At 43.7% G+C, this 23,627-nt stretch overlaps 1 protein-coding gene across 1 annotated transcript in view; it reads left to right on the top strand.

Moving 5' to 3' along the window:
* FSTL4 (follistatin like 4) overlaps positions 1–23,627 on the top strand; it is a 418,139-nt gene that overhangs the window by 24,726 nt on the left and 369,786 nt on the right. The window contains exon 2 of the mRNA XM_052644158.1: positions 6,988–7,021. Coding sequence (XP_052500118.1) covers positions 6,988–7,021 — 34 coding nt within the window. The remainder of the gene's footprint in view (positions 1–6,987; positions 7,022–23,627) is intronic.

Here is a 23,627-nt window from a genome sequence, read left to right as displayed (position 1 = left end):
TGGATTATGAAAAATATTACTCAGCACTCACATTATATTGATTCAAAAATAAAGATTATGCAGTTCAACTGCACAATAAAATACAGCTTTATGGGATGGTAATTTTTTACTTAAGTTCTCCTACGTTATAGTGGAAGATAATGGATTCAGGAAGGGCACAATGAGGAATAAAGCTGTTGTATTGTATTGGTTAAATGGCGTTTTAAATGATTTGGCTGTCAAATTCGTGGAAAGGTTATGAACACTAAATGAAAAATCTAAAATTAATTCCCTACTTCAAGAAAGTGTGATTTATACCATAATAAAATTAGATTTTTAGTTAAAGAAATTTAGCCGTTAAATAATGCCCATGTGCTAACTCTCATTTATAACCATCTGGTTTGAAGCTTCTGCAGCAGATAATTTCTTCCTTAAGCAAAGTGTTCGGGGTCTTGGTGTCACTTCTGTCAGTGAATTCTATTCTGTTCAGTTCTGCTACAGGTTTTGGGGGAGTACTTTTTCAAGTACTGGGAAGACATTCTGATTGAGCCACAATAATTGATGGAGACATTGAACTCATTTCCCTCCCCAAGTTGTTGCCTTTGTTGTCTTCATTAATGGCAATAAAGAGGGTGATGGCCACCGTTTCAGGACTACTGTGTGCCAGCCACCATACTGAGTGTGCTACAGGCTTGTATTTCACTTAATCCTCCTAACAACTCTATGAAGAAGGCACCATTCCTACCCTTATTTCACAGATGAACAAGCTGAGGCTCAGAAAGGCGAGATAATTAACCAAAGGTGGCAGGGCCGTGGCCATCGGGAAGAAGCCAGGATCCAGCCCAGACCCATCTGACTTCAGATTTGCATCTTTTAGCTCCTGTCACTTGTTTCCAGCATATTCCCTGAGTATTTACTTGAGGCAGCAGAACACAATGGGCTCCCCAGGAGGCTCATTGGTAAAGAATCCTACAGCGCAGGAGCTGTAGGAGCTGTGGGTTGGATCCCCGGGTCGCGAAGATCCCCTGGAGAAGGGCATGGCAGCCCACTCCGGAATTCTTGCCTGGAGAACCCCATGGACAGAGGAGCCTGGCGGGCTACAGTCCACGGGGTCGCAAAGGGTCAGACACGACTGAAGTGGCTGAGCACACACAGCAGAGCATGGTGGTGGGATTTCCAAGACTTGAGTCTAGCCTTGCCCTGGCCACTTGCCACCCTGTGACAACTGAGCAAGCTGTAGCCTTTCCTCCTGTAGAACCGCCCTCATCTGTACATTAGGGCATGTGATTTATTCCCCTTCTTCAACAAATTTCTGCTGTGTACTATGAGTACTTTGTCCTATTATATATTTAAATTTTCAATTGACATGTATCAAACATATTGGAAAGTGTATACATCTTAAGTGTAGAGTAGAACTCCATTAATTTTTACAAAGTGAACACACCCAAGTGATTACCACCAAGATTGTAATTTAGGACATTCCCAGTAGCCCCAGAAACCATCTTTTTTTAAAATTTATTTTTTAAATTGGAGTATAATCACTTTACAATGTTGTTCTTGCTGTACAGCATGAATCAGCTATAAGTATACATTTATCCCCTCCTTCTTGAACCTCTCTTACATCCCCTCCCCAACTTCCCACCCCTCTAGACTATGAAGTTAGGTATGTACAAGTTTAGAATTGCTATTAATTCCTATTAAATTGTTCTTTTATCATTATAAATCTAATGTAGTCCTCTCTCTCCTTTATTCCTTTTCCCCCTTTTCTCTTGTCTTTTTTTGGGTTCTTTTTGTAATCCCACTCCTTTGACCTTATAGCATTGCTTTTACAATTTTTTAGATATTAATACGATTATAATACTTAAATTCCATTTGACCTCTTGAATTTGTGATCATATCATCATTCATTTTAGTCCTGTAAATAGTATTACCTTAGAGAGCATTATTGTTGTTGTGTTAAGCAGCCAGAACTAGATTTGTTCATTTTTTAACTCTTTCTGTTCTTTATTACTTCTTGGACAACTATGCATTCATCTGAAAACACTTTCCTTTTGTCCAGAGTGTTTCCCTGTATTGCTCTTAGTATCAATCTGCTGACAATGTATTCTCTCAGTTTTTGTCTGTCTAGGCATATCTTTCTTTTATCCTTTCACTGGGTATAGAATTCGAAGTTTTCCAGAAATTTAAAGATGTTGTTTCATCTTTCATTTAAAGATGTCACTGAATTTATGTATTCAATTCAAGCATAATAATGTAACTCAAGAGGAGGCTGTGTGGATTATTGAGCTCATTTCCTTCTGATTCCCTTTTCTAGGATGGCAGACCCTCTTCTGGTTCCATTATTTTCTCCTGTCAAGTTGGTTATCCGATCTTTGTAGGAGATGTGCCCTCTTCACCTTCACCACCCACTCTCTGGCTATTTTAAAGATTCTTCTTTTTGTCCTTGAATATTCAACTATATTTTCATGAGCACCTAGTTATTGTGTTCATTGTATTTATCTTAATTAGAGTTTCTAGAGATTCCTAAATCTTTGGATTGATGTCTTTCATCAGTTTTGGAAAATTTTCAAGCATATCTCTTCAAATATTGATTCTGCCTAATTTCCTCTATCTGATACTTCAATTACATACTTGTTAGAACTTGTTAGTTCTACAATGTGTCTCATACTCTCCTGTGTTTTCTACTCTTTATTATTTCCTTTCAGATCTTCAGTCTGGTTATTTTCTACTGATCTAGTCTCTGGCTTATTAATCCTCTGTTCAGTTGTGTTTAGTCTTCTGTTAGATTCCTGTTGAAGCTGACAGTCATTTATTTTTTAGTTCTAGGATTTCCATTTGATTCTTATTTTAATTTCAATTTTATGGTGAAATTCAACATCTTCTGTTTTCCTGAACATATTAGTCATAATTATTCTAGAGCTTGTATCTGATAATTCTAAAGTCTGGATAATCTGTGGATCAGTCTGTTTTATTGAATTTTAGTCATCTGATACTGTTTCCCATCATGCCTAGTAATTTTGGTTTGGATGTTGGACATTATGTATTGTTAAAAAAATTAATAAACAAAAGCCTCAATTAAATAGAGCTGGGAGACAAGAAGGGGGAATTCTCATATGCTGTGACAAGAGCAGAATTCAAAAGGAAAAAGAAAGACTCCTTTCGTCTCCTGGCAACAGCCTAGCCAATGAAAAGCCATTGCCTCTGCATTTACTATTACCCTCTCGATTTATCAATTCTTTTCACCGCTATAAAAAATTTTTCCTTCCTTTGCCAGGTGGGGACTTGCACATGGCTCATCGTGGCTATAGACACTGAATTTCAACTCTCTTCTCATTCTGAATAATGCCCCCCCCCCACTTTTTTTTTTCTGGCGGGATAGCTAACAATTTATTAGTTTTAGGTTAAAGCTATGAAAAATATATGGTGTTTGGATTACTTTATTGTCTCTCAGAGAGGACTTACTTTTATTTGTTAGATACGGAATGCTGGCAGATCATCTTGATCTACTCAGGAACAGAAGTTCTTTGAGAATATATGATATTAACTGAAAGTCAGCTGCATTTCCCAGGACCACTGTTCCTTTGAGCGCTTAATTTTTGTCTTCTGAGCACCATAATACTGTCAAAATCTGTTTTTAGTGTTTTAGTTTATTTTTTAGTTTGAGGTGATTTTTTTGCTTATTTCTCAACCTCTTGTTCTTTATATATCCAAGTCAAGCATAATAATGTAACTCAAGAGGAGGCTGCACAGATTATTGAGTTCATTTCTTTCTGATTCCCTTTTCTAGGATTGCAGATTCTCAAGTTTTGGTTGCTTTTGTAACCTCAACTCAGGTATCTCCCAACTCAGTGAGGCTGCTTTAAGCTCCAGAAAATTACTTTGTTTGACTTGTCTGAAAACCCACAAATTCCCCAAAGGGCAAATCTGGCAGTAAATATAGGGCTCTCCACCAAAGCCTTTTCTTCTCTCCACATATTGGCTAAGTTCTGTCTGCCTTTGTTGCTGTCACATGCCTTCAAAAACTTTTTTGTTGTTGTTATTTATCCAATTTTTGTAGTTGTTATTAGCAGAAGGATTAGCCTAATACAAGCTATTCTTTCATGGCCTGAAGCAGAAATCTATCTCTAATTTTCACACTATTAATTGAGTGGACTTAGAATGTTTTGTGCATAAGCTTTGCAATTAGACTTTGGAATTTAAGTCCCAGCTGGCCATTGACCAAAATGTGAGAACTTGGACAAATTTTAATCTCTCTGACCCTCAACTTCCTCTACTTTTTAATAAATATCTGAGAAATAAAGTTGCAGAAACCTTAAAGGTCAGATAACTCCACTTGTATTTAAACTATTCCAGTGCATAATAAAAGGGAAACTTCCAAATCCAGTATATGAAACTGATATAATTTTAATTCCTGAAACTGAGAAAAATGACACCTAAAATTATAGCTCAATCTCATTTATGAATACTAATGCAAAAATGTATTTAAAATCATAGTGGACAGTATCTAGCAGCATATTTTTTAAAAAACATATCATGATTAAGAAAAGCTTACTCCATAAATATAGATATAATTGACTACTATGAACTCTACTAGGTAAGCCATCAAATTAATAGAGCTGAGGAGAAAAACATCATAGGATACCTCCATAAGTGCATAAAAAGTATTTGGTTAAATTCAACACACATTTATTTTATTTTCATTCAACAAATATGTATTGAGCATCTGCCCTATTATAAATAACACTGAAAATGCAAGAGTGAGAAAGATGTTGGCACCATCCCAACTCCCATTCCAGTGGAGGGAAAGAGCCGATAAATAAGCAAGTAAGGGGACAAGCTAGAACATAAATTTATTTTAAAAAGTCTATAAAATATGCATAGATTTCACTAATATGATAAACATATCTGGGCCAAAAGCCAGTATTTTACTTGACTGGGAAACATTACAGGTTTTCTTCTTAAAATCAGAAAGAAGACCAGGATGCTCACTGTGTTCAAAATTCTTAGCATTAGAGAAAGAATTAGCTGTAAGAATAAGATGAGAGTAAGCAACAATAGAAACTGGAAAAAAGAAAATCATTGCTATTTGCATATTGTATAAATCAACAAATGGAGATGCCAAAAGAGTCATTTGAAACCTATTACAAACAATAAGAAATTCAGTCAAGTGATTGGTTATATCAATATGTAAACTTCAATTGCTATCAGATATACAAACAAGAAACAGTTATAAGATATAATGAAAGACAAATTCCATTTATGATAACAAAAGGTACATAATAAAGACATTTTCAAAATATATACAGGAAAATTATACTCTTGAAAGAAATAAAAATAGACTTGAACAAATTATTTAAAATACCATGTTAAATAAGGAGATACATTATACAGAGGTCAACACACCCTAAGGTAATTTATAAATTTTATGCAATTACAATAAAATTCCCAGAAGGTGTTTTTCTCGAGCTGTAACGGTTGATTTTGTGTTCCTCGAATACTAGTTACTTCCAGGGATGGCGGCAGCCCCTAGAACAGAGTCTGAGCAGCAGTGTAGAAGGAGCTGGGTTTACTTAAGTGCATGCTGTGCTTTGTGGCTTTGGCGGCTCTTGTTCCAGTTATTGTTCTCCAGGCTCCCTCTTTTGACCCTTGAGCTTATGAAGAACCAGCATTTGGGAAGCCTGTTTGGATAATTGTGCCTGCTGCTATGCTGCTGGCCTGTGACATGGTCTTCGATTGGTCTCCACTTGGCCTTTTGACTCATTACAGAGATGGCAGTCGGAAAGTGTAATTTAGGCAAGACAGGACAATCTTTTCACTGCCTCCTCAAGTTTCCTTCCTAATATTGGCTCCCCCTTCTTTGCCCCATAAGAATACTAGACGAGAATGCCAAGGTATGAAAGACATACTAATGCTAAGGTATTTAACCTTCTGTTCTTCAGTTGCTAGCATGGATTTTCACCTTAATCTCAATATTAGGCTCTTTATCATAACCGGGTCATTTATAACAGATTGTAGATGCTTTTTACTAGTCATGAAACCACAACAGATTTCGGCCTTTCCCTGCATTACTTCTCACTGGGCCTTTTCCTGCTGCCTGACCATGCCTTGTACTTTTTGGCCTTTTCTTAAGCTATTCTCTCTTCCTGGTACACCCTCCCTCCCATATTGCTATCTGAGAGCCTGCCCATTCTTCTGTGCTATTTGCAAAGGTTCTTTAAAAAACCTTTTTTTTTTTTTCTTACATGTTTCATTTGATTGTGAACATATTGGTATTTGTCAAGGGAAAAATCTCCTCTTTATTTCTCAGTAATTTGTGTTTGTTCTGTACCCTTCTGTTCAACTGTAAATATCTTCAATTCAAGGACTCTGTCTTTAACCTGTGTAATTTCTGAAACACTTTGCTTATTGCTCTGCGCATTTCAGGAAGATGAGATTGAATTAAGAAGAGCCAAGGCTTAATCTAGTCCAGTGGCATGGAATGGCTATCCAAATTGTCCATAGTTTCCCACACTTTGGAAATTATTGAGGAGCATAATCAATCCAGATCATGCCAGTGGCCTGCACAGGAACAGTAATGGTCTTTACCATGGCACCACCAATCACAGCCTGCTGTTGCTCACTGCATTCTGGCTCCTGTCTGCTTATGTTTTCCCTACAAACACTTGCCATCTAGGTCAGGGTGGGAATTCAACTGAAAACAAGGTATTTCCTAACAATTGGAACCAGCCCAGTTTCCATATAAGGAAGACCATGAGAGTTGGGTCTGCTCATTAAAAACTGCGTGATTAACAGTATTTTTGCTTAAGCCAGCAAAGCAGCAAGTGGTTTGCATTTACAGATGTGTATGTATATGTTGAGAGTTTAGTAGCCCCAACACTGCTGAAAGTCTTTTATTTATGAGATTGTTCACCCTTCTGTGAATGAATGTCTGACAAGAGGTGAGGTATTTGCAAGTATTTCTACATATGAGTTATTCTTCAAAAACGCCAAATCTTTCTTGTCTTGCAGGAATCCAGAAGCCTTGATGTCACAAGAAGAGAAGGTAGGGAAGATGCACTCATATTCATTTCATTCTCATTGTGGGCATATGGATGTAGTTTGGTAAAGTTAAGATTACCTTCAGACTGTGGGCAGCCTGTTCTTTGAAATTTCACGTGACCTGTTCTGGGTGCTGACTGCTCGGCACTTGCCTCAGGGCCTGCAGGAACGAAAGCCGAAGTTTGCTTGTGAGAACTGTGTCTTCCACCTTCAGGTATCAGAGATGGAGTCTAGGGAACTGGCTCATTCGTGACAATGTTTGCAGTCTCTCAAAAGAAGCCTCATTTCTGAGTGAAGTTAGAAATAACCTGGTGAAAACTACATCAACAATCAAAATTGTTAATGGTTTGAGATATTTCAATAACTGGGAAAAGGTGCCACTGTGAAAAAATACTTCTGATTAGATTTTTACGACTTTAGTTAAGCTGAAGTAGATATAAGTAAGTAATTTTCCTTTTGAAAACAATTCCACCATGTTTTATTTTCTTTGTGAGAGTTCCTCTCGTGCATTCGTTTTCTGATTACTAAGGTAAATGTATATGGGTGGTAATTTCTGAAATCTTTTAGTGGAAATTGAAGTTACTCTTACTTGCTTTCAGTGATACCTAGTCTCTAATAAGAGACTGTCTTTTGTATGATTGGGGCTTCCCTGGTGGCTCAGAGGTTAAAGCGTCTGCCTCCAATGCGGGAGACCCGGGTTCGATCCCTGGGTCGGGAAGATCCCCTGGAGAAGGAAATGGCAATCCACTCCAGTATTCTTGCCTGGAGAATCCCAGGGACGGAGAAGCTTAGTAGGTTACAGTCCACTGGGTCACAAAGAGTTGGACACGACTGAGGGACTTCACCTTCACCTTTGTATGATTTACCTTCACCTTTGTATGATTTATGGAAATCACCACCAGTCATCCCTTTATTTCAGGGATGGGAGGATGAAGTTAGGAACCAAAGTGCGTTCTTGGTCTGGGGTCTGGCCTTTGGTTTTAGCTATAACCACACCTCCTTCTTGGTGGTATTGTCTCCAAAAAGAGCACCAATTATTAGAAGTGAGAAAATACCATACTGATTTTCAAACCTAAAAACCTTGCCTCTTGGTTAGTTCTTATTTTATGCAACACAATGAAAAACACAGAAGGGTCACGTTACTGAAGTGTGCCTCTAGACTTAAACTTTCCATACTGTCTATACTCACGGGTTTGGAGAACCAGTTTGCTGCTGTCTGTGGTACTGGAATCCCGGATACAAAGGATCTGGTTAGCCTAGCTCTCGGATGAACTTTCTGGCTTTCACTCTCATTCGCCATTGTCTCTGGTCTGGGGCTCAGCGTCCTCTGAACTGCATCCATAGCGTAAACCACAGCGTTTGGACATCAAAATCAAATGGTACTGGATGAAGGTGGGTGGGGCAGGGAAGGCCTGTTTCTGATTCAAAGTTGTGTTCACAATGGATATTATGACCATGTAACCTGGAGAAAAATAGCCATTAGGAGACAAGTTGGCATGAACTTTGGTTTAGAATACTATTCATTCCACGACTCCTGAGTGTGTGTGCCTGTTTGGTGCACAGCACTATTTGCATTATGGAATCACACATGAGCTTAACTGTTTTGGACTCTTACTGTTCTTGTGTTAGAAATGTCTTTAAATAGTAAGGCTAGGATATGAGAAAACCATGTGTATTTTTGCTCAAAGCCATAAAAGACCTTATTGTACCTGAGACTCCAAATTCCTAGAAGACTGTGTGTCTCAGGGTGAGCAAAGGCATGGTTAGGCTGTGCTCTATTTTCCCATAACCCTCTTCTTTCTTGAAGCAGCATCTTTCATAACTGGCTTACTGGAAACATATGCCTTGGGTTTGTACTGGTAAATTTGTCTTGATGTAACAGAAACATTTTTCTTCCTTCTGTGAGCTGATGTTTCTTGCTTGCTTCTGTCAAAATTGAGTGTTTGAAAATTCCTGAGATCGCCCAGTGCCTTAGTGTCAGTGCTTATAACCTGGCAGGAAGGAAGGAAGAGTGGGACCTTGTAGGTCAGTTCTGAGTATTTTTTAAGTCTGAGATTCAATGGCTTGGGTAGTAGGGTTGTTAATCTTCCCCAGAACAGTGTATGTGTATGGGTATAAAAATAGTGGAAGCGCTGTGAATATTTCAATAAACATTCCTGCAAACACAAATAAGACATTATTGTCTAGCAATGAACACTTAGCTTTGACTTGATCTGGCACTGAAAGAGGAGCAGATAATTAACCCTCTGAATTTTTCTGCCTATTCTGCCAGGCCCAGGATATCCTAGAAAGGTCTAGAGGGGTAGCCTATGGACCACAAAACCTAAGATACTTTTCTGGTTTTGTTTTTATGTAGCATGTGACTCAGGATATCAGCTCCAACCAGGGCTGATAGCTACACATGGATGACCAATTGCCACTTTACACTCTGTAACTTTTGGAAGCTCTGGATTAAGTCTGTGGAGTGAGCGGTGAGGGAGCTAATCTTAGCAGTGGGAATGGAGTCCAGGCTAGGTCACGGCTGTGCTGGAGATCGTTAGGGTGGTGCGAATGCACCACGTGCCTCAGATGGGCTCTGGGCCTTAGTTCCCCTGTGCCCCTCCCGTCCAGTGCTGTCTTGGTTCTCAGGCTGTAGCCCAGCTGTCTTGCCGCACGCATTGTCCCTGCAGCCTGCCTGCTCTTTGTCCCTCATCTTGTGAAATCCCACCTCTCTCCTATCCCTTCCAACTCTCTTTCTGAAGAGTTTTGCTTACCCTACTTTACCTGGGAGTTAAGGGCTTCTAGTAAGTCATTCATTTCCTAAGAGTTGAGACCCTCCCCTCTTTCACTCCTAAATTCCTCAAGGCCTTAGCCCGGGGCCTATAGTTGCTCAACAATCATTTCCTGAATTAAGTGCAAATTTTAAAATTGCCTTGTATATGTATTTTTCACTCTGATCCTGTCCCAGTGATATACAAGAGAGGCGCTGAATCATTTGGTTCTACAGAGGCACTTATAGGAAGTGTTCTGTGGATATCCAGATATTCCCAGCTGGCGCATTGATGAAAGTGCTCCATGTTCAAGTAGGTTTGGTATTATAGGTTGGATTGTGTCTCCCAAAAAGATATTTTGAAGTTCTAACCCAGAATATGTGAATGTGACCTTACTTGAAAATATAGTCCTGGCAAATGTGTAATTACAATGAGGTCATATTGGATTAGGATGGACCATGATCCAATAAGTGCGCTCCTTTTGAGGAGAGCGATTTAGACACAGACACAGGGAGCATGGCATGTTCTAAAGGAGGCATAGACTGAGGGCATAAGCCAAGCAACACGAAGGGCTATTGACAATCAGCAGAAGCTGGGAAGGAGCGACCGAGAATCCTCCCCTAGAGCCTTCACAGGGAGGGTGGTCATGCCTACACCTTGATTTCTGACTTCTAGCCTCCAGAACTGGGAGAAAACAGATATCTCTCATTAAGTCACTTACTTTATAGAACTTTGCTACAGCAGCCGTAGGAAAATAAAACACTTGGTAAATGCTGGACTCAATATCAAGCTGGTTGTTATTTTTATTGCAGAATCTCTTAGGTTGTGAAGATGTTAAATAGGACTTTGAAAAGGGAGTGTAATAAGCAGCATTTCCCAAACTTAGTTTCCCATGGCATCTTGGTTTGTTTTTAATCATCTCTGGCTGGGCTTCCACGCAGTGCCCTTTGCAAGCCCTGCTCTAAAGAGTCCACAAAGAGGGACCGCTTTGACAGAGCCCAGGACATGCCCCAGCGTGTGACTGTCTTCCAAAGGTGGTGTGTGGAGAGAGTGGTGAGATAATGTTCATTGTATCTTAGATAGTCTGAAGTTTTCCGAGAGTTTCATGTTCTTTATCTCCCTTGACTCTCAGTAACCCATGATATAAGCAGAGCAGATGGCACCTTACATGAGACTCCTTCCTCTTCATGCTTGTTTTAGTAGGAATAAAGAGCCCTTTGGGCCAAGGTCCCTCTGGACCAATGTCTCTCTGAGACATTGAACCTCTCTCTAATGGGCAGGTGATGATTTGATCTCGCTCCATCACCCAAGGATTTCTAAGCCTACATGATCACTGCCAAGCCCAGAGAGCTGAGAGGGCCTCTTGGAAGAAAACTTTCTAGGGGAGCTTTGTTTCCAATTTAGATTTGTGGGAAGGACTCTCAGGGGAGCCTGGAGGGCGACAGAGGATCCGATGTTGTGGCAGGACAGCAGCCTTGGGAGGATGTCTCTTGGTACCCCAGTTGGCCCTCCTTCCACCTCCAGGGCAGTCTTACATCATCCTCTTGCCCTGGGTCCCCCCTTTGCCAGCAGCACGGGGAAGGCAGATGGCTGCTTCTTCATTGCCTCTCTAATGCAGGCGTTTTTACACCTCCCTCTACTCACCTACAATTTAATTTCAACTTTTTTTCTGAAGCTTCCACAAAAGGTGCCAACCTCACCTCACCGAGACACTCCCATGTCCACTCTGAGAGCTGATGCTGATGATAACTGCCGGGATCCATCTACCCAAACCGGTGCTTTTCTCTAACTGATCCCATCACACTGAATTACAGTCATGAGAGAACACTTGAGTGAGCTGAGCAAGTGGCCAGGATAATTCAGCCCTTGTCAGCCGCCCCTTAGAGCATGGGGCGATCAGTAAGCTATTCCAGATGTCTGTGACTGTGCTGTGATTAGAGGCTGTGGGTTTTGGGGGTGGGCACCAATGTCATACTGCATTACCCGTCTTCCTTACGATGGCTCACTCACACATTGCCTTCTAGACCAGCCTGTCGTGGCTTCCAGCAGGGCTGTGAGGGAGACTTGAGAGGAGGGATGCTGCTGTCTTCACAGAAAAAGAGAGGGAAGTGACAGTCACACAGCCAGGGTGGCTCTGTCTCCTTAGCAATGCAAATCTCCTGCATAAACATGACCTGCCAGTCCTGAGTGTGTAACTAGAGCCTCACTTTGTGAAAACCCTTGGAATTATTCCCTTAATTGGCAGCTGCCTCTAATAGCCCCTTTTTAGTTCTTTGCATCTGGGTGAACTTCAGCTATCAAGAATTGCAGTCTGTTTACCATTAATTTTGATTTTGTTTAGCAGATGTTTTCTGGGTCTCTCGGTTGCCTGCATAATCTATCTTGGTATAATGTAAAGTGGCTGACTCTTTTCGATGAAACAGATTAATAAACTCCTAACTTCTTTTGAGATAACTTCTTTAATGGCTGCAGATGTAGGGAACTTAAAAGGAAGCCATTCAGATTTGTCAGTGCCTGGGGCAGTGGGTCCTTTTCCAATCAAGACTGCCATCTGGGGAGAGAAATGGGATTTCCTTCCCTATCCTACCCCCACTCTATACAGCGGAGCTTGCTTGTTCTCTCCAGCAGTTATTGGGCTCCAAAAAGTTGGGGGTGGCACCTGTCTCCTTCAGTGTCTAATTCCATAGCAGTTGACTCTTTCTGGAGAGTGCTTTCTCTTCAGCTGCTGGAAAACTGATATTGTACCTATGTGCCCCAGGTTGAGTGGGGAGTGGGTGGCACCACTGGCTGGTGTCTTCTGGTTGCATACAACAATGTGGCACCCAGTTTGGCCACGACCAATTAGCAGAATCCTACTGCTCCGCTTACTCACAGTGTGACTTGGGGGAAGTTACTCAGTCTTCTCTGAAAAAGCTTCAGTTCAGTTCAGTCGCTCAGTCGTGTCCAACTCTTTGCGACCCCATGAATCACAGCACGCCAGGCCTCCCTGTCCATCACCAACTCCCGGAGTTCACTTAGACTCAAGTCCATCGAGTCAGTGATGCCATCCAGCCATGTCATCCTCTGTCGTCCCCTTCTCCTCCTGCCTCCAATCCCTCCCAGCATCAGAGTCTTTTTCCATGAGTCAACTCTTCACATGAGGTGGCCAAAGTACTGGAGTTTCAGCTTTAGCATCATTCCTTCCAAAGAAATCCCAGGGCTGATCTCCTTCAGAATGGACTGGTTGGATCTCCTTGCAGTCCAAGGGACTCTCAAGAGTCTTCTCCAACACCACAGTTCAAAAGCATCAATTCTTCGGTGCTCAGCCTTCTTCACAGTCCAACTCTCACATCCATACATGACCACAGGAAAAATCGTAGCCTTGACTAGATGGACCTTTGTTGGCCAAGTAATGTCTCTGCTTTTGAATATACTATCTAGGTTGGTCATAACTTTTCTTCCAAGGAGTAAGTGTCTTTTAATTTCATGGCTGCAGTCACCATCTGCAGTGATTTTGGAGCTCAAAAAAATAAAGCTTAGGACAGTAATAGTACAGACCCTTAGTCCTAACTCTGCATTGTAGAAACCCAGCTCACACTGGCTACTGCCTAAACACCTTGTGAAACTGCAGAATCTAAGGGAGGGTGGATCTGGCCTCAAAAACAGCTCCTATAAGACCTTGCACTCCTTTTCTTTCCTCCTCTTGGCGTTTTGGCCTCTTCCACTCTGCCTTGCAGGCTGGCTCCTGGCAGCTGGTGCTCACAGACTCCTGACTGACTGCTCACCATCTGAGAGGGTGAAACTACTTTCCTCCAGAGTAAGCGGAGAAAGATCTCCGTGAAGATTCTGATTTGCTGGCCTTGTATCATGAGTCAAGCCCTAAACCAACTGGCAAGGAGGGGTTGAAATAGTGTGATTGGCCAGGCAAGATCATGTGTTCTTCCCTTGGGGATTCGCCCTCACTCAAATGCCAGAGAGTGGGTACAGGTTTGGTCCACAGAGAAAGGATGCTGGGCAGCATGCCCTCACAGCTTCCTGGACACATTATGGGGAGGGATTCAGCATGGAGAGCCCTTGGCCCAGTGTGGGCCGTGGTGTCAATGCACAGTGAAGTTGGTGGTTTTCACTGTGGCTATTTTCATACTGTATCTGTAGGTTTGGCCTCAGATATACCACAAAGAACGTCTCAGTCACCAAACCCATTCCTCTGTCTTCAAGCTGACTTACAGATGATGTTGCAAATCTTAGTGTGTTAACTTTTCCTGTGAAGGATTTTCTGAAATTTAGCCCAGAATCTTGAACTCTCTGCTCAGATTCTCTTATTCTGCAATCAGAGAAACAGCTCTCTTCTTGATGATGTCTTTAAAAACTTAACCACAAACACGCATAAAATTTGTATTCCCAGATTAAGGGTTTTCTGGGCACTGAGGTCAGAAACTGTCTTGAGCATCACATGCTAAATCCTTCCTATTTCCTTTTAATTACTTCATCATAATAAAACTCAGGCAGACAATGGCCTTTCCCAAGGACCAAGCACAGCCTTAGCCAGAGGATTCTCAGGCTGTGGGTGACCCCAAGCTTCTGTTCCCCAAGCTTCTCGAAGACAATTCTAAGTGTCTGGGCATGGAAACACCAGCCGTGGACTAAGCCTGAGGGAACCTGAGTTGTCTCTGCTGCCTCTTACATGCTCTCCCTTAATCAAGGGTCTTCCAGACTCTGGGTGAGTGCTTCCTCCTATCACCTGGCCAATGTCTGCTTTCTCCCTGATTTGGAAGAAGCAGGACCTTGCTGTGTATAGCTCAGGGAGCCACTCATGCTACCGACTGTGTGTGTGACACCATGCCTGCTGCCTCAGCGCTATGGTGCATGGCGCTGGCGGCCGAGGTCTGCTGCGCTCCAGTGGAGGCTCCCACACTGCTGTGTAGGGTGAGCCCCGGGAGAGAAGGGATCAAGGCCCTTCCTTGCGGGTCTCCCACCTGGTACACACAGATCCCCACACACCCTAGGGCTGACCCGGCTCTCTCAGAGAAAGTAAAATTTCTCGGAAAGTAAAATCGCAGGTGTGGGGTTGCCAGGTTGTTCAGCTGTGGGCACCCTGTCTCGCCTAATGCACTTACTCTTCCCACCGCCGCCCTTGGGAGGGCTCCCTCTCCTTAATGACCATCCTTAGGGAGCCACTCTGCTCTTTCTGACACCTTGTGGGTCCCTCAGATAGAAAGTCCTTGAAAGGTGCTCGTGCAAATGAGATATGTGCTTGTGGTGGGTCTGGGTGGGGTGAGGAAGCCCTGTGCAGTGAGCTGTGTTGGTGGTGAGAAGTCTCCTTGGGAGTGGCTGTTGCAAAGTGTGTCCCTAGGCCCCTCTCTGGAATGGCTGGGGAAAGAGTCACATTGTCTGAGAAGTCATACCCCTCAAAGGGTATGAACCTCTGCAGCTTCATAAGGAGAATAGGGTGAGCCCTTCCTGAGATGGCATCACTGTGAACCACACTAAGCTGGCTTGTCACGACCCAGAAACAGAGGTGATGGCACCCCCAGTAGACCTGCTGAGATCCCATCCTTCCCCAGGGAAGGAGGCAGTCCCTTCTCTTCTCTGAGATCCCAGCAATAGAGGCTGATATTTGTCATCTTCGCCCCTTGCCTGGCCCCTAAGCCTGAAGGGGTTTCTCTGCTTTTCAGGAACTCTTGAAATGATCTGTTGCGTACAAACTCTGAGGTCCTTTTTAAACTCGTTAAGCCACTTGCCCCAGCAATATTAATGTACCATCAGTGAGCCTTGGGGGTTAATTATCTGTGACTTAAAAATCATTTGTTTCTGTCTCTTCTATTTTATTGCTACTCAGCAGTCTTTCGTGGGAACAAGGTACAGAATCTAACTGACCATTGTGATCTAATTCCTTTCTTGTCATCAGAATTAGTTCATCTGTTAAAAACTCTTAAAAAAAAAAAAAAAAAAACAAACCCAAAGCTCCCACTGCCTTATTTTCAGAGTGTGTTGTCTCAGCATCAAATCCTTCCTCTCTCAGCTTCCTCAGACATGGAGCCCACACGGGGAGTAATCTGCAAGGTGATGAGTCCCGTTTGGAGGAGTGAGGCCTGGCCATGAGCTCTGTCCTGGTCAGCCCCAGTCTCTTGTGGGCGCTCACTGCTGCTGTGCCACTGGCCTATTTCTCCCCTTGGGTGCGGCGAGGGCTTCATGGGGTGCCCTCTGGTGCAGACGCTGGCCGTGGTGAACAAGCTGCATGCCCCTGGAGGGCCCCTGCAGGTCAGGCAACGAGGGCCAGGGATCTAGGACTTCACAACCCACCTTGTGGTTCTCTGCACACTCATTTTTTGATTATGCTTTTTTGCTAGGACTGTCAGTGGGCTTCAAGAAAATGCTTCAGGGCGTGTGTGTGTGTAGACAACTCTTTTTGCAAAATGTTGAATTTTGCATGAGGTAACATTAGCTTGCTTTGTGCTCTTGGAAAGTCAGGAAACATGGGCCCCAGAAATGAACAAGCACTGACCAGCCACCAGCTCTGTGGGGTGTGGGCAATGACCAGCAGCCTCCGGGTCCTGGGTGCGGGCAGCAGGTGGCCGTCCAGGCTGGTGTGTGAGTACAGTCAGCATCGTTGAAACGTGCATGGGGCTAGTTCACCCAGGTACCTAGGCCAGTTGTTGTCCACCCACCCACTCTCCAGAGGCCTCTGTGGGGAGTTCTCAGTCCCTGAGTGCTCCCTGCCTCCTGCAGTGCTTCTGAAGCAATGTTGAGGAGCTTGGTTTGGTCATGACTACTTCTAAAAGATAAATCACTCTGGTAGAAAGGTAAGCACCATTCTTGGGGTTTTGTGAAGGCTTATTGGGTGCTAATGAAAGTTTCCTTGGATGGACTGGAATTTGCTGGATGTGCAATGATGACAAGGTGTGGTCCCTGCCTTTACAGAGCATGTGCGTCCATGAAAGTGTCAGCTGGGGAGATACAAGAGTCTCCTGCAGACAGAAAGGCCACGGCTGCCACGTATCAGGGCCAGGTGCCTTGTAAGGGGCAGACCCCAAAGCAGGGGAGTATTTGCTCTATGAACACCAACATGGGAGCCAAGGGGAACAGCTCCCTGAATAACGTGGTGGAAATGATGTTTCAGAGTCTTCTCTCCAAGGGACAATTCTGTTGGCAGAGGGTCTCTTTTGGGCACACTTGATTAGTGGGGACAATTTTGTTGTTGGAAAAGTAGCCCAAACAAAAGGAACATCTTGTTGGCTTAGTTAACTGGAAAGCTGGGTGGAGGATGGAGGCATGAGGGGTGCTGGCTTCAGGCAAACCTAACGTAGGGTACCAGGATCTGGTTTCATTCATCTCCCCTCTTGCAGTTGACTCCCCGTGGTGAGTGCCAACTTCCCTTACACCTCCAAGTCTTTTCCTCTGGAAGTGCTACTCAGATTGGATGGGCTCAGGTCACATGCCCCATCCTGAATCGGTGCCTGAGGCCAGGGGGATGCTGCACACTGATGGGTTTAGCAGGGTCATGGCTGTGCACCTGAGGGTGAGAGGGAGGTAGATGCCCAGATGACAACGGGGGCTCTTCCCACAAAGGGGACATGACGCAGGAAGGTGCATGTTATCAGTTACTAAGTTATTCCACATCTGAATGTGTGTTACATCCTCCACCCCCGAGGCGTGCTGAGTGCCTCAAAAGCAGGCTTAGGCTAAGCTGCAGGAAGCATTTACCTAGTGTTTCCGGGTAGGGCGTTGCTCCCATCTTCCAAGAAGGAAAGGGGATGTGGCTTGGAACCCAGATCCCTGATGACAAATGCAGGCCTGTTTGGTTTTCTTAAATCACAGCTGCCTCCAGCAATGGGGTCTCCTGCTCCTTTGACCCCCTTCCCTTGTGACAGACATAGTGACCTGGTAAGGTGCAGTAAGCATCCTCTGGCCTGAACTGTGGGTGTATTATTGTTTGTTTGGACCCCAACACATTCTGCTTTCCTTAGCTCTTCAGCAAAAGAGCATGAAGATCAAAAGCTGATATCAAATCTCCCCCCAGCCCCACCCTTTGGTGACTTTAGTATTTCCCTCCATGAGGCTTCCAGGAGCTTTATTTTCCATTTTTGGTGAGAGATCCTGCTTCTTTCTTGGAAAGGAGATGGTAGGAGCTCTCTGCACTGCTGCTTCCAAATGGGCATTTGATACCAGGCAGGGACACAGTTGAGGTGGGGAGACCTGGTCCTCACAGAAAACCAGTGCTCTTGTTCACCAGCCACTTTTAAGTAAGCAGCTTCTTGTGCTTCCGCGGTCGCTCAGACCTGGGTTTGATCCCTGGGTTAGAAAGAGCCCCTGGAAAAGGGAACAGCTACCCACTCCAGTATTCTTTCCTGGAGAATCCCATGGACAGAGGAGCCTGGCGGGCTACAGTCCATGGGGTCGCAAAGAGTCAGACTGAGCAACTTTCACTTTCACTGATTTTTTTTTTTACTGATAGATTAATATAGTAATAAAGGCTTACTTCACTGCTTTAATATAAATTGCTTAGATCAGAAGAGTTCTTAATGGAAACATTTTAACATACTCATCTTTTATTTAATCCTCATAAAAGCCCTCTGACACAAGCATTGGAATTTTATTTTGTAAATAGAGAAAAACAGGGAACCCTTTGAACGCCGTAGGAAATTGATCAAAGAATTAAAATGGGCTTAACCGAGGTCATCCAGGAACGCACGTTCCTGATGGAAATTCAGCAGTGTTTGTACAATTCTGATGGAAATACTCCCATTTGCCAGCGGGACTCATCACTCTGCAGCTGAAGTACCCGCAGGGTTAGGGTCATGGGACCCTGCAGGCTGCCGCTGCCAGAGAGAACCAGAGACCTCCACATTTAGAAGAAATGGGCCTTAAAGGAGAAAATCACAGGTCTGGAAAAAGAGTTGTGGGAGTGAAAATACGTTTCAGTCTGTTTGTTTTACTAATTTTAGCAGTTATTTGTGCTCTCTTTTTGCTGGAAGCAGCATTCCCATCCAGCTGCTTGGCTGCTTCATTTGAATTTTTATCATTTGTGTGAATCACTGCATATTTGGGCACAAAATAGGAGTCCTGTGGCTAAGAGGAGACATTTATCTGACAGGGTCAGATCTAATCTCATGCTTAGAAACTTCAGCTGAAAATAAAATGAGTTGAGGTTTTTTTTTTTTTCCATTTTCTTTCTTTCTTCTTTTTTTAAAGACAGCAGATCTGCAAAGCTGTTCCTCACCCCTTTATACAGAATGTACATCTTATACTTGGATAGTGTTACCAGGCCACTTTTTGCTTTCAAAGGACTTTCTCGTTTGTCATCTCATTCACTACATTTAAGAAAGCTGTGCATGGGGTGGCGTGAAGATACTATCATTGGTGACTTGAAGAGTGGAGAAACACGATGTTCAGAGGCGGCAAGGGGCTTGTCCCTGGTCACAGAGCTAGCAGAGGCGGGGCTGGAGCTGTGGCGTCAGCTCTGTTCTCCTCCCCACCAGGCTTCCTCTACACAAATATGAGTTGACAGCAGACGTTTTCAAATTAAAACACAATGGGAAAGCACAGAATTTTCAATCCTGTTATGGTTCTTTTAAGAATAAATTAGTGTGAAGACGACTTTTCTCTTCTGTCAGTGTAATGATTCCATACCTTGGGGATTCAGAATATTCAGAATGTGTGTGGGGGAAATGGTAAAAGTTAATCATTTTCACAGTGTCTGTCTGTGGTGAGGTTTAATTATCACTTGACATATTTCATGGTTTAAAATGATGACAGTTTAAAATAGAGCCAGGGAGAGCTGGAATATCCATTCATTACTGTGTGCCTGGCGCTGCATTCGAGTAACCCCACAAATACAGATGCTCCCCACACAGATGATTCTGCAGCCTGTTCAGATAGCTGCATATGTCCCTGGAACTGAAACCCAAATTAGAAGCTCCATTCTGACCCTGCTGTCGTCATCCAGAAGGAGCTTGGGTGAATCTAGATTCACGGCTTGTCTCTTGGGTCGTATTCCAGATGCCAGCCTCCCCAGTGCTCTCGCAACCCAAACCTGGGCCTTCTGCAGAATTCCTAATGAACAAGACAGTTTGTTGTGATGTGTGCTTTGAATGAATGAATGAAAGATACTTAAACTACAAGGGGTGATAAACATGTCCATGTGTCTCTTAGGGAACTGCATGTCTTCCAAAATGAAAAGGTTGAGAAGCAGCCACCAGTGTGGTTGTCGTGTAAGAAGCTCAGCTGTTTGTCTATGTAGGAAATAATTAAATAAGTGTTTCTTTCCCATGGGATTGCTGGAAGCGCTGCTGCCCAGAGTGGACCCGTCTGTCCAGATTTCAAATTTCACTTTGGAGAGTCCAGGGAGAGGGAGCAGATGAAGCCATCTCAGAAATGCAAATGCTGTTTGACATCTATTAGCTCATTGCTTATCCAGCGCTGACAGGAGGATCCATCAGGATGCCGTTATCATGGATCAGAGACACTCAGAGTGTAGTGAGAGACGTGCCAATGCCGTTCGAGCCCCATTTCGGAGGTCTGAGACCATGCTGGGTGTGCTCCTAGCCCTCTGGTCCAGGAGCCACCTCTTCCCTCGCGCCACTGTTTGTTTCCAAGGCCAGTCCCACAGCCAGTCTTCAGGACTGCATCCCTACCACCAGACAGCTGCCTGAATGCTCTGCGTGGTGGTGGTCATGGCCTCCAACTCTCTTTCTGGTGCTGACATTCGTGGAACCATCCCATGATTCAGCCCCACATCTGGAACATTGCTTCGGGGTCACCCGTTATTTTCAAAGGTGGAGACGTGCTTGAACAGCAAAAGTGATGGACTTGAAGTCCCATGGCTAGTGAGTAGCAGAGGACGGATGTGAGGTCATGAACTGGTGTGCATAGACCTCTGGGCTCCCTGTGGTTGTTTTTCTCCCTTTTCTTCCCACCCTTGGGGCCAGGTTTTCCTGTCTCTCAAGGTGGTGCAGTGTCCAACATATCCCAAATACTCAGCTACCATTTCCTAGTGATGGGCATCTTGGTTGAGATTTCTAAAGTCTCTGCTTTGACTTTTGCTTAAAACGTTTCTAAATATTTTCTTTTCCTCTTGAGGGAAGGGGACCATGGGGGATGAAATATGTGGCGGCAACTCTCGTTACTGAAGCCCCCACTGTAAGCGTTGCTGAGTTAACTTGTCTCCACACTTGGCAGTCCAGTGTGGCCTGCTTGTGTGACCTTCTATTTTATGGATGAGGGAACATGGGCTTTGGGAAGGTTAATGATTTAGTAGGCTGGGTGCTTCAGTTAGTAGATGACCCTTACATTAACCCTCATTGTAATAGAATATTCAGAGTCCTCTGTGAAGATGTGTTCCTGTGTCTTTCTAACGTGGCCTCCCTAGGACCCTTGTTCCGAGGACTCTCAGCTCTCAAGCATATCCTCAAAGCCATTTCTAAATGGTCAGCCCTTGGAAAGCTTAAGGTCAGGCACCTCTATGGCTGCCCCTGGTGGGAGAGGGAGCAGTGTGGAGGACTGGTGGAAATGTCAGGCCAGATACCATGAAACTCAAAGCAGAGGTGAGGATGCTGGCCTAGGCTGTTGATCTTGGACGAACCTGGGCTTCCGCCCTTTGATATAGACAGTGTACTGCCACCAGGCTCTTGCTCCCCCAGACCCCCAGGAGCCTGGAGGGAGAGTTCTGTTCTGTGGGCCAGGATATGGGCCAGGATATTGGATGGCAGAGACTGAAAGGCCACTGTGGTGGGAGTGCAGGGCCTGGTGGGCACAAGAGACTTGGCCTGGAGGCTGCCTTGTCTTGCACCTGGTGGGTCCTGGGAATTCTGGGATTCTGCTCCTACATTCAAGGGGCTGAAAGGACTTTTCACCCCCACGTGCCTCCCTCCCGTCTACTTGTTAATACCTAAGCCCACCATTACTGCTTCAATCCCATCTTTCCTTATGAACACCCCAAAGTCATTTTGAGTCCTGAAGAAGTCCCAAAACTTCCAACGAGCCATGTTATACCCGACCTGGGCTACTCACCAAGCCTGTGTGCTTCTTTGTCAGAAAACAAACACAAGCTTTTCCTAAGACCCCTAGGCCCAGTGTCTGTTCCGTATTTGTTCTGTGTGATAGGTCTCAAACTGGTATTCTGTGGACTGGAATAATCTGGTGGTCATATTGTTTGATTTACATAGTGTTGACCTGCAAGGGGGTTGTTTGTATTTCTATTTTAACATGAGTAAGTTGTCAGCATTTACTATAAATAAATAAGGAAATTTAGTAACAGATCCAATTAGGATGATTATCTTGGAAAGTGAAATCCTTTGTTAGCTCTGGGCCATGTGACTTCTTGGCAAGCATAGGCTGGAGTGAGTAGCCATGTCCTTAGAGAGTGCACACACTTGCCTTTTGCCACAGTCTGCACTGCTCCCTAGTGCCTCCTTGAAACTGACATGGAGCATCAGGTACACTTTTGAGAAATCAATAGGAACAAGTTGAAATGCCAAAATATCCATGAGCATTAAGATACAGGAGTGTGCTGTGAAGGTACTGAGTCCTCATTTGCACTCAGATACAGGACTGGTAATAACAGCCCAGGAGAACCCGATGTCAGTAAGGGCGGAGGTGGGAAAGAGAGCAAGTAGCAATGAGGAACTCAGTGTAAAGGCAGGAGTCACCCTTCTCTACTCAGCGTCTCTCCAGCATCTCTGATGAAGCTGATGTCTACAAGTGGGGCCCTGGTTTAGACAGTTAAGTCTTGCATTAAACTATTTTATTTTATGGTATTTATTCCATGATCTGTAAACATTAACTCTGGGCTATAAGTCTGCAAGTGAGTTTCCAGTTTGGTAATTAATACTTGTGTGTCTTCATGTAAGTTAGGTCTTTAATATGGATCAGTTGCTTTAAGCATTTACAAACATTCCACATATATTGTAAAGTAATTACTTTCCAAAGATATTTCCCACTGATATTTCGTTACATCTAAATATACATTTACAGTACTCAGTAGACCAGAATAGTTCTGATTTATGTATTTTGGTTCACTGGGTTAAAAAAGATATTTAAAGTACCTTTTAATCAGTGTACTTATCCCAAAGATTCTCTTGGCTCTTCCAGAGTCAGTTGCATGGTGTTGGAAAAATAATAAACATGTTGTGTTCTCTGAGCCGATTTAGAATTTAATGAGAGATGACATCTCAGCCTGATAGTGAGCATGGCTAACTTTTAATCTGGGCTGTGAAGTATCCTAGAGCTTGGGAAGCATATTAACGTCTTCTGTGTGAATTTCTTACCATGCAGAATTCAGTTGATAAACATTTACTGCCCTTATGTGGTGAGAATTAATGCTTGCCGAGTAGCAAGTACTGTTTTAATAAAATGGTCTTAATTGTTTGCTTTGTACATTTTCTGCTTTATTATTTTTATTATTTTTCTTGCTTCTGCAGTTGGTAGTTATTGGGTTCTCATTATTTCTATAATAGGCATTTTATAAAAGCTATCTTGTGACTTGTCCTCCCTCCCATACTTGTTTTTCCCCTGAAATGTCATCAGCAGAGGCAAGAAGCAGGCAAACATCGCTGGCCTCTAACAGAGTTGGAGCTACAAGTCATGGCCCGCCCCTTGCCTTTAGGAACAATGCTTCCCAATTTGTTGACTGCTGTGCTGTGAGAGGTCTTACATGAAGCCAAGGAGATTTACTAGAAAAGCACCATAATTAACAGAGGGCAGGATGTAGGAGGAGAGGAGCAAGATGTGCCCTTCTCGTCAGGAAGAGGCGTAAGTGTGCAGTGGGCACATCATGGGGAATGTTAGTTACATCAGCGGGCAGGCAGACCATGCCCGCAGTGCAGAGCAGCCCCAGTCGGTTCTGCCTATCAGCTGGCCTCTCTGCAGCAGTTCCAGCCATTA

Source organism: Budorcas taxicolor, chromosome 7 (assembly GCF_023091745.1).
Source record: "Budorcas taxicolor isolate Tak-1 chromosome 7, Takin1.1, whole genome shotgun sequence".
NCBI classification, from domain to species: Eukaryota; Metazoa; Chordata; class Mammalia; order Artiodactyla; family Bovidae; genus Budorcas; species Budorcas taxicolor.
The sequence above is the reverse complement of the archived record's forward strand: the minus strand, read 5'-3'. Positions and strand labels throughout refer to the sequence as shown.